General features: G+C 60.1%; 1 protein-coding gene across 1 annotated transcript; it reads left to right on the top strand.

The window, feature by feature from the left end:
* The first annotated feature begins 2515 nt into the window (after window positions 1-2515).
* Window positions 2516-8352, top strand: RAB26 (RAB26, member RAS oncogene family). The gene is made up of 10 exons (XM_007453545.1): window positions 2516-2574; window positions 3192-3327; window positions 4404-4514; window positions 6929-6970; window positions 7064-7130; window positions 7315-7367; window positions 7759-7824; window positions 7925-7981; window positions 8072-8148; window positions 8250-8352. Exons 1-10 carry the CDS (start codon window positions 2516-2518, stop codon window positions 8350-8352), a joined length of 771 nt encoding a protein of 256 aa, XP_007453607.1.
* The last annotated feature ends 2236 nt before the right edge of the window (window positions 8353-10588 follow it).

Raw genomic sequence — 10588 nt, 5'->3', positions numbered from 1 at the left:
GGCAATGATGTGTCCTCTTGAAGTGGGGCCCACATTTCTAACTCATACTTCTTTCACCAATTTAATAACTGTTTGTTGCAGCCTGGAGCCAGCTGCCAGGGATATGACAGTGAGCAAGACAAGCTGTTTCCTGTGCCCAGAGAGCTTACATTCCAGAGAGTGAGACAGATGGCAAATAGAGGAACCAAGAGACATAATGATCAAAGATGAGGAGGACTGTAGGAAGGCAAGAAAGGCAAGAAGGGGTGCTGCAAGGCAGGGACCAAGAATTCCCTCTTTTCAAGAGAAACGAGAGACCTGGATTTTTATATACTCTCCTAATTTTAAAGGTTGCAAGGTCAAGTCTTTCTCCTCTGCTCTCAGCTTCTCTCCCCTCCTACCTTCCCACTCTCTCTGGAATGCCTGCCTCCTTCTCTCTTCCTGGTTACCCTATCAGCAGCCCACTCCCCAACTCAGGACGCCCCACCCCTAGGGCACCCAAACTCCTCTGTGGTTCCCATGCCCTGGCCATGCTCTGGCAGCAGCTGGCAGGAGGACATAGGGAGCCCACTGCCTAGGATGCTAGGGCCAGTGGGCATCCCCTACCTGAGACCCTGGGCCAACCTCCCTGACGTTGGCCTCCTGGGAGTGAGACACCTGGAGTCCCCAGGGCCCCAGCAGTGGGAACCCAACACCCCCACTGCAGGCTTCACTAACCGCATCTGGCCTGGACGAAGTGAGGAGCCAGAGGAGTGAGACAGAAAAGGACGCCAGGGGGCCCTCAGAGGGCTTCCTCAGGTTGGTTCCCAGCTCTGACAGAGCCCTGAGGGATAGGTCTCCGTCTCCAGGGAACCTCTGGGCAAACCCTGCTGGGGACAGTTTATGCTCTCTGGAGCCAGAGTTCCCACGTAGAAACCCCGGCTCTGCCACTTCCTGCCTGGTGACCTTGGACATCTCCCTTCCCCTCTCTGGGCCTCAGTTTCCCATCTGAACACTGGGATGGGAGCAGCACCCACCTCACAGGATAGTTCTAAAGATGACATGCACCTGGCACACGATGGCACTCAGTGAAGGGCAGCTTTCCAAAGCCTCTCCCATGCAGGGCCCTGCCAGGCCCTTTCGAGGAATTGCTTTGTTGGGCGGCATCCTTCCACCTGTGTTTTCCCAGACCTCTGAGCCCTAGAGACAGCTTCTGCCCATTATAATTATTTGGACTCTGGGCACTGCCAGCTGAGAGGGCTCAGGCCTCTGAAGGGCCCAGGCTCCCAGTAACAGCTGTCATGTCTCAGGATGAAGGAGGACAGAGCAGGAGGGCTGCCCTTCGTCTGCACCTGCTGCCCCCAAGCCCTGGGAGAGGGGCACCTCTGCTCACCACTCCCAGGATTCCATGACCACCTCAGCCTCACTCTCAAAACCCAGAGCATCTTGGGTGGGTGGGAGTCCTGGGACAGAGCCCCAGGAAGTCCAGGAGGGGAGCAGGTGCCAGGTCCTGGAGAGGAGTCTGCCAGGGACCAGCATAGGGTTTGGATTATCAGCATTTGAAAGCACTGGAAATCCAAGGAGACAGCCACAGCCTGGCAGAGGGGCCTCCCACCTCCTTCACCTTCGAGATCCCTGAGGGCAGAACCCCAGGGGAGGGGACTCTCAGAGGGCCTGCTGCTGGCTGTGACAGTGACTTCCCTTTCCCCAAGGATCCTGAAGCTTCAGCCCAGCAGGCAGAAGCTGCGGGGTAGAGCGCCCTGCCAGCTCAGCCCTGCCGCTCAGCCTGGCCGCTATGTCCTGTCTCTGATAACCAGCTGTCAGCTGAGCCCCAAGCGGCGGGCGCACCAGGGTTTGTTTGCCAAGCCCGAGAGTTGGAGCTTCCTGGACCCTCCTGCCCTGGAAGGGAGGGGGTCGGTGCCGCAGCAGGCCAGGTGGCATCTCTGGCGGAGAAGGGACGGAATCCAAGGGTGCCCATCCCACGCAGGTCCACTGCCTCAGTGCCCCCATCTCACGGCACTCTCCTCGTCCCAGGCCCGGAGGCAGTCCAGTGGGGGTCACTGGGCAAGGGGCAGAGCCGGGCGGGGTGGTGCACAGCCAGCAGAGGAACGACAGGACGCTGGGTACTCCCTCCCTCACCCACCGCCCCCAACCCGCACCCAGGCCCGATGCAGATATGGAAGGGCGTCGCTGGCTCTAGGGCAGGGAGGTAGCTGCCCCCAATGGACAGAGGCGCTCGGACCCCGAGCACCCAGGGAAGGGCGCGGACCTCCTGACCCCGCTCCCGGGGAGGCCATCTCATTTGCATGGCCCCGCCCGAGAGCGGCCATTGGTAGCGGCGGCGGGAGGCCGGGCCTGAGTGGCTGCGGGGCTGTGGGGCGGCGGGGGCGGCAGGGGCGGGGCGGCGCGGAGCAGGGCGCCGGGGAGGTAGTTGCAGCCGCCGCTGGACGGTTTCGGCTTAGGGTCTGGGTCTGGCTCCGAGAGCGCGGGGAGCAGGGTGTCCCGGGGCGCGGCGGCTGCAGCGGGAGCGTACTGAGCGCCCGCCAGCCCGCCTGCCATGTCCAGGAAAAAGACCTCCAAGAGCAAGGGGGGTAGCGCGCCCGCTACCTCCGCACTGCCCGCCACCCTCGGGACTGCGCGCCCTGGCCCCGAGGCACCTCCCAACGGGCCCCCGCAGCCCGGCCGGTCTTCGCTTGGCGGCGGCAGCGACTTCTACGACGTCGCCTTCAAGGTGAGCCGGGGACCCCCAGCCCCATGCGAGCGCAGCAGGTGGCGTCCGGCTGGAGCCGAGTGGGGAGGGGTCCGGGGAAAGGGTGCAGGGACCTGCAGACCTTCGGCGAGGAGCTGACTCGAGCGGCACCCCGCAGCTGCAGTTGGCATGGCTGGCGCGGTGCATCACACACACACACACACACACACACACACACACACACACACACACACACTGGCCCCGCCCGAGAGCGGCCATTGGTAGCGGCGGCGGGAGGCCGGGCCTGAGTGGCTGCGGGGCTGTGGGGCGGCGGGGGCGGCGGGGGGGGGGCGGCGCGGAGCAGGGCGCCGGGGAGGTAGTTGCAGCCGCCGCTGGACGGTTTCGGCTTAGGGTCTGGGTCTGGCTCCGAGAGCGCGGGGAGCAGGGTGTCCCGGGGCGCGGCGGCTGCAGCGGGAGCGTACTGAGCGCCCGCCAGCCCGCCTGCCATGTCCAGGAAAAAGACCTCCAAGAGCAAGGGGGGTAGCGCGCCCGCTACCTCCGCACTGCCCGCCACCCTCGGGACTGCGCGCCCTGGCCCCGAGGCACCTCCCAACGGGCCCCCGCAGCCCGGCCGGTCTTCGCTTGGCGGCGGCAGCGACTTCTACGACGTCGCCTTCAAGGTGAGCCGGGGACCCCCAGCCCCATGCGAGCGCAGCAGGTGGCGTCCGGCTGGAGCCGAGTGGGGAGGGGTCCGGGGAAAGGGTGCAGGGACCTGCAGACCTTCGGCGAGGAGCTGACTCGAGCGGCACCCCGCAGCTGCAGTTGGCATGGCTGGCGCGGTGCATCACACACACACACACACACACACACACACACACACACACACACACACACCTGTCAAACGCGGGTTTGGGATACCCAATATATGGCAGGGCCTGCCCCCTCCCCCTCCCCACCTAGCTGGCATGGCAGGACAAGGGGTCCTGCGGAAGTAAGAGCCTGGCAGGTGTCCTCTCCCTGTTCCCTTATGCTTCTGCCCCCACCCACGCTCATCATTTCTCACATGCTGCCTTCTCTCACCCCCAGGGTCTTTTGGTCTCTTCTCTTTAGGAGGCGAGACTAAGAAGAGGTTTGCCAGTTTGGTGGGGAATGCTGGGGCCTCCTTCAGGCCAAGGCAGAAGCTTGTGAATTGTGGGGGCAGGGGTGGCAGGCCCATCTTTGGGTTTTGGAGCCTTTGGCAACAGGCTGGGGGAGGGGAGGAGAGGGAGGCCTGACTGCCCCTCCCTGTCCACAGACGTGGTCTGAGCCTCTCCTCATGTCAAGATCTGACCCTCACTTGGCAAATTCCTCTAGAGCCTTGCTGGGATTGGAAGAAGCCCCCTGGCACAGAGGCCCCCCACCCAGGCCTCCCAGCGGCCAACCCTCAGGTTCTGCTCCCCACTAAGCCCCAAATGCTCCCCTTCCAGACCAAGCATGGTGTCCAGGTAGCACCCTGTATGGAAGCAGCTACTCCCACTCCCCACTGATGGAGACAGGCCAATGTTCAGGAGAGGGGACAGAACCTTCTAGAGGTGGAAGATGGAAGTCCAGGCTCTGTGTCTCCCCCAGACCCTGCTGAACCTGCAGACTTAGGATACCTCCCTCCACTCCTGACCCTCACCCACAGCCCATCTGACCAGGACAGCTCAGAGAAGACCAGACACCCCTCCGGGTGGGCCAGCACCCAGGTCCCCTCTGCTCTTTCTTTATGCCCCAGGTCATGCTGGTGGGAGACTCGGGCGTGGGGAAGACCTGCTTACTCGTGCGCTTTAAGGATGGCGCTTTCCTGGCAGGGACCTTCATCTCCACTGTGGGAATCGACTTCAGGGTAAGAGTGGAGGCTGATGTCCCGAGCACTGACTGGGCCCAGCCCATGCCCTGGGCCCCCAACACCAGCTAATAGCTGCTCGAAACACCCCTGGGCAGCTGGTTCTCCGGTTCTCCATTATCCCTGTGGCACCGACAGGCTCAGGAGATGGAGCTCCTGGCTGGACCACCTGGCTCCCACGGTCAAGGTGGTTGAGGTGGGATGCCTTAACCACCAAGCTGCCTGCCTCCCGACATCTCAAGGTCCTGGAGAGAGGTGGTGGCTGTATACAATCGAAGCAGAGATGGTACCCCTGTGCCTGGGGCTGGCACGACCCTGGGGGCGGTGGATGCTGGTGTCCCCATGGGAACTCAAGACCCGTGTCCACTCAGGAGGCCAGCATCGCTGCCCCACTGTACAGAGGGGCCCTGAAGTGCCAGGTGGCCTACCCAGGCCATACCAGACAGATGGCTGAGGCATTGAAGCACACACCCGGTCTCAGAACCAGGGAGAAGTCCCTGCCCTTGGGTGAGGAGGCTTACGGGAAATGTTCCCACCTGGATGCTTTCCCTGGCGGAGCCGCCTCACCACCTCACCCCCTGCTAGAGGGCTATGTCCTGGGGTCCTTCTTGGGGATGTCCCTCGACTCTTGGCTCCCCAAGAGCCCTCCAGCACCCCAAGCAGCCTGTGGGGTCACAGGGGAATGATGGGGGCCACAGCCTTAGGCCTGCAGGGCTCAGGCATCAGTCTAAATTCCACGTGCTGAGGTGATGTGTTCTCAGCAAATCCCAGATTTGCATTTTTCTCACCCTTTCATTAGACCCAGTCAGCAGAAGGCTGGCAGGGAGGCTCCTTCTGGGGACTGGGAATGGGGGGCTCCCTCCAGTCTGGGGAGCCATTCTCTACCCTCTGTGGGGGCAGAGCCCCTCAGGTCCTCTGGGATGAACTAAGGGTTGAGGTGACAGAAGGGGGAGGTTTAGGCCCAGTTCTCTGCCTGTTCTGGCCTCACCTCCCCCCTTCTCACCTCCCTCTTGGCTCTGGGGCAGCTGGTGAGGCTGTGTAGTTCGCACCCCTGTTCAGGGTGCCAGGGAAGGCGGGATGTCCTCCCCAGCCTCCCTGCAGCGGGACAGATGGCTGCACCCAGTTCCCTGGAGACCCAGAAGCACCCTGACAGCAGGCGCTGGGTGAAGAGGGAGGTGGTGCTGTTTCCGCTGCCCGGGGCCTCAGCTGGTGGTTAGCAGCTCCTGTCCCCACCCCAGCAGATAGGAACCGGGGTTGAGCCACTCCCTGCTCTAGTCCTGAACTGGGAGGGCCTGGCTAGGGAGCATCATCAGCCAGCAAGCAAGCACATAAGGAGCACCCACTGTGTACCAGGCCAAGGTCTGGGCTCTGTGCTTACTGCATGGGGCCCTAGCCTCAGGCAGCTGCCATCGGAGCAGGAAGAGAGGCTTTCAAATTACAACAAACACTTTAGCTCGTACCAGGCCAGACTCGTTTCTCAGTGCTTTACATACAGTAGCTCATAAAGTAATCGGGGCAGCCAAGTGATGAGCACCCTGGCTACCCCCATTTGTGGATGGGGAAACTGAGGCAGTGTTAGTAATGAGCCTGGGGTCACACGGTGACTTCAAATAAGTCGTGAAAGTGGCTCTAAGCAAAAGGAGCAGCGTGTGCAGAGCTGTGAGAAGTGCTGGTGGCCTGGGAGAGGGGGCTGGAGCATGGCCTTGAGACCTAGGAGCAGAGTGCAGGGGGCAGGCGTGCAGTGTGAAGCTGAACCGGCAAGTAGGCTCAGGGAAGCCACCGGGGCTGGGCACCAGGGGGAGGAGGGCAGCTGGGGTAAAGGAGAGAGAGGGGAGGGGCTGGGTGCAGAGGAACAGGACTCAGTGAGTGACTGGGGTGGGTGGCGACCGGGGTCCCTGCAGGGTAGGGGAGCTGGTGGGGCTGTGTGTCAGGCCTCCAAGAGGGGCAGAGGAAGGACCACCTGGCCCAGAATGGACACAGCTGGCCATGGAGGGCGGCAACCTTCCAGTCCATCAGGACAGCCAGCTAAGCGGGGTCAGCCTGGGCACCCTCTATGCACAGGTCACCAAGAGGGGCTCAGCAGCAGGAGGTGTAGGAGGTATGGGGGAGAGCTGGGTGGACACGAGGACTTGGATTCAAGGGGAAGCTTTATCTGTAGGTAGAGGGCAGTGAGGTAGTCAAGAACCAGGTGGGCCCTGGAGGCAGAGCCAGCTGAGGCCAGGGATAATGAATTAGGGACACATCGGGGTCCCCTCAGTCCCCGGCTCAGTCCTGGCCTGGCACTGCCTGCCTCCCCCCACCCTATCCACCCCCTTACCCCCCACCCCCCACCGGAGGGTGGCACCGGTCTAGCTGCTGCCTAGGATGGTGCATCGGCCCTGGGCCCTCCTTGGAGCTGGCTGGTTGTGTTTCAGAACAAAGTTCTGGATGTGGATGGCATGAAGGTGAAGCTGCAGGTGAGAGGTGACTGGGGGGAGGGGGAATTGAGGGCAGAGGGCACCTGGGAAGGACTGAGCAGCCCTGACAGCTGCACTATGCCCTTGCTGCAGATCTGGGACACGGCTGGCCAGGAAAGGTTTCGCAGCGTCACCCATGCCTACTACCGAGACGCTCATGGTGAGCTCATGGGCACCGTACCCTAGCTCCAGGGAGTCGGGGCCACACTCCCTAGGCTTCTGCTTGGAGTAGGGCACCCTGGGAGTGAGTGGGCAGAAGTGTGAAGGGTGCGATGCATGAGGGTGAGGGTGATGGGGAGCCGCTGTGGGCTCTGCAGGTGTCCTCACTGGCCCTCTACCCCCAGCACTGCTGCTGCTCTATGATGTCACCAACAAGGCCTCCTTCGACAGCATCCAGGTCAGTGGCTTCCTTCCTGGAGACAGGCCAAGATCTGACCCCATCCCCAGCCTCCCTCAGGCACAGATGGCATCAGGATCCCAGAGAGTTGAGGTCCCTACTGACAGTGTGGAGAGGAAAAGACTGCCCCTCTGGGCTCCTGATGGCCCAAGTACAGTGGTTCACGTTGAGAGTGAGCTGAAGGGGGCTGGGGTGACCTTCTAGTCCACCAGCCCAACTCCTTAGATAAGGTACCTGTTGGATTGCCCCTGCACGGCACATGGGGAGCACTAGTTCAGGGGCCCTCCTGTTAGCCAGACACTGACAGGCACTCTGTGGGGTGTGTCCTGGAGGGGGGCAAGGGGTGCCAGGAGCTCCAGCCTCCAGCCTGTCCTCAGCTCTCCCCCCACAGGCCTGGCTGACAGAGATCCAGGAGTACGCCCAGCATGACGTGGTACTCATGCTGCTGGGGAACAAGGTGGGCACCCCAGCCTGTCTCATCTACCCTGGCTCTACAGAGGGTGGAGGGTGGTAGGGGAGTGAGCTGGGGCCAACTCTCACCAAGACTGCTGTGCCAGGTGGACTCTGCCCAGGAGCGTGTGGTGAAAAGGGAGGATGGGGAGAAGCTGGCCAAGGTGAGCTGCGGTTGGGTGGGCAGCCAGAGAGTGCCCCTGGGGCTGCAGGGCCTGAGCTGTCCCCACCAGGTTACCAATGGCTGTTTGCAGGAGTATGGGCTGCCGTTCATGGAGACCAGCGCCAAGATGGGCCTCAATGTGGACTTGGCTTTCATGGCCATAGCAAAGTAAGTCCTGGCAGTTATCAGGAAGACCCCCAGACCCAGCGTCTGAATCCCCTTGTTGGGAGTACAGGCCACCCTATTCCATGGTCATCCCTACCCCACAGAGAGTTGAAGCAGCGCTGCATGAAAGCTCCCAGTGAGCCTCGCTTTCAGCTGCACGACTATATCAAGAGGGAGGGCCGGGGGGCCTCCTGCTGCAAACCCTGAACCTGGCTGGGGATGGCCACCAGGGTGTTCTCCTGGAAGACTGGATAGAGTCTACACACACCTGACTTCACCACCCAGCAGCCAGTCCCAGGATGTCTGTTTCTAGGAATCCCAGGCTGAGCCTTGCCCTTCCCTCATCTGGGCAGCCATCCAGAGCCTCAGCCCCAGCAAACAGGCTTCAGGAAGCCAGAGGGTCCGCAGCCCTCCTTCACCTGCTGCTGCCTGAGGGCCGTGCCCCCAAAAGCCTTCACAGAAGAGCAACCAACTTCTGCACAGGAAGGCTACCCAACAATGTATAGACTGCCAGGCACCTGGTCCTCCGGACCACGGTGCTCTGCCGCCCCATCCTGGGCACACCCAGCTTCCAGGCTGGGCTGCGGTGCCCGTGCCCCGTGTACAGTGCCTAAACACCTAGAAAGCCATGTCTGCAGCTGCACATGTTGCCCAGGCAGGATTCCTGCCCACACCTGGGGCAGAGGGCTTCACCACGAATCACATCAAGGACCAGAGCTGCCTGCTACCAGCCCACCCACCAAGAGGCCCTGGTTCAAACATCAACAGGGTCTTTCATGTTATCCTGGAGGATGCCAAGGCTGTGGCTTTGTAATGCAGTGAACAGCATGTGGGAAGCCACAGAAATGCCAGGCAAACCAGGACTGCCAGCCCTCACCTGCTGACCAGGGTACCATCTCAGCAGGCTGATACAGGGCCTGGGCTTGGCAAGGTCAAGCCAGGGGGGTGGGCAGGGCACTCCACCTTGTACTAAAATCTTGAAATCAGTGTTTTGATTGAGAGCTTTTGTTTCCAGTCCTAGTGAATAAAGTTGTGCTTTCTGGAGTGCCTACCTTGTCCATTGAAAGAAAGCAATGCTCAGGGACTGTTAGTGAAGAATTACAGGAATTAAGAGTTCACCACCCACCCCAAGGCAAAGGCACACAAGAAAACCTATCCTTACAGGTAAAAGCAGAGAAGGCAGTCCAAATAGGTGGAAAGTCACTGGCACGAACTTCCATTTTCATGCTCTGCCCCTAACCGAGACTGCCCAGGGATGACCCAGTTGTCCCATGGAGTCCTCTGGGGTGCAAACAGGCATGAAAATAAAGAAACGTGTGCTCCAATCAACTCACTACCTTTGCTTTATTGCTAAGCACTTCAGAGACTTATAGATATCTTTGAGGAAAGAATCCAACGAGACCAAGAATCCAGAAGAGATCAGGACTGTGAAACAGATGTGTTGGGCTGGAAAATCCCCTTGACCCCAAGAACGAGGAAACTGTAGTCACTTTGTCTTCCACCCAGTCAGGGCCCGAAGCTCCTGCTAGTACTTTATCTTGAAGTGTCAGCAGGAGAAATGGTTGCAGCTGCTCAGCCACCTATCTCTTACCTCAAATCTCCCAAGTGACGTGGACCCCAAGAACTCTTTATTGGGAGGATGAGCGGCGGAGGTCTGTCTTCTGTAGCTTCTGCAGGCTGGCACTGGGCTCATGGACCCTACCTAACTGGGGCCACGGAACTCTCGCCTTGTTTTGTCCAGGGGCCCCAGGGTGACTTCTGCTATTCCGGTAGGATCTATGTCAGGGAATGGCTGGAATCCCTGCATCACCATCATCTTGATGTGGAATTGTTGCAACCTGGAAGCAAACTTAACAAGCAGATTAAAAGGGCAGGGACCAAAGTTCAGTTAAAGGATTATGGCAACTAGAGGCCCAAGCAGGGGGCAAGAACCAGGTCACACTTGGTAACATGTCCTTAATTGCAGTCTAGGTCAGCGCTTGGGTTACCCTGTCTGAAGGAATGAAGCCATTTGGCGTGGTCACATTTTCTTGACGTCCTCTTCTACTAGCCCAGTGTTACTGATGTAGGTGCAACATGTCTTGATAACTGCACATACTCCTCCTTGTTTGGCTAGGAGGAAGTCTAAGGCCAGTCTATTAGCCATCACTTTACTAGCCAAGGAACTCAGAGACAATGAGAGTCTGGTGAGTGCATTCCCTGTGGATTCACTCAGGACAGGGCAACTGAAAGATTGTGGAGCACCACTTCACGATAAACAAAGTCTCCCCAAGGGACCACCAAACCAATGGCAGCTCCATTTTCTGCCGAAAGGAGACCAATTGCCCTTTTGCCCCAGGGGTGGGTGATGTTATAGATAGCAATACCTGGGTTTGTTTGGTTACTCAGTTGGCCTAGTGTCACATTGTCCTGTAAACAGAGCACTGTCTATACAAGGAAAGGC

This window comes from Lipotes vexillifer, unplaced genomic scaffold (genome assembly GCF_000442215.2).
Source record: "Lipotes vexillifer unplaced genomic scaffold, Lipotes_vexillifer_v1.1 scaffold914, whole genome shotgun sequence".
Lineage (NCBI taxonomy): Eukaryota > Metazoa > Chordata > Mammalia > Artiodactyla > Lipotidae > Lipotes > Lipotes vexillifer.
Note: the sequence above shows the minus strand (reverse complement) of the source record. Positions and strands in the feature narration are given on the sequence as shown.

What these genes read in the sequence shown, in the direction of transcription:
- RAB26 (XM_007453545.1), top strand. Translation starts at nt 2,516, where the DNA reads ATGTCCAGGAAAAAGACCTCCAAGAGCAAGGGGGGTAGCGCGCCCGCT. An exon ending in TCTACGACGTCGCCTTCAAG is followed by an intron (nt 3,328 to 4,403) that starts GTGAGCCGGGGA and finishes TTTATGCCCCAG; the next exon opens with GTCATGCTGGTGGGAGACTC. An exon ending in ATGGGGAGAAGCTGGCCAAG is followed by an intron (nt 7,982 to 8,071) that starts GTGAGCTGCGGT and finishes GGCTGTTTGCAG; the next exon opens with GAGTATGGGCTGCCGTTCAT.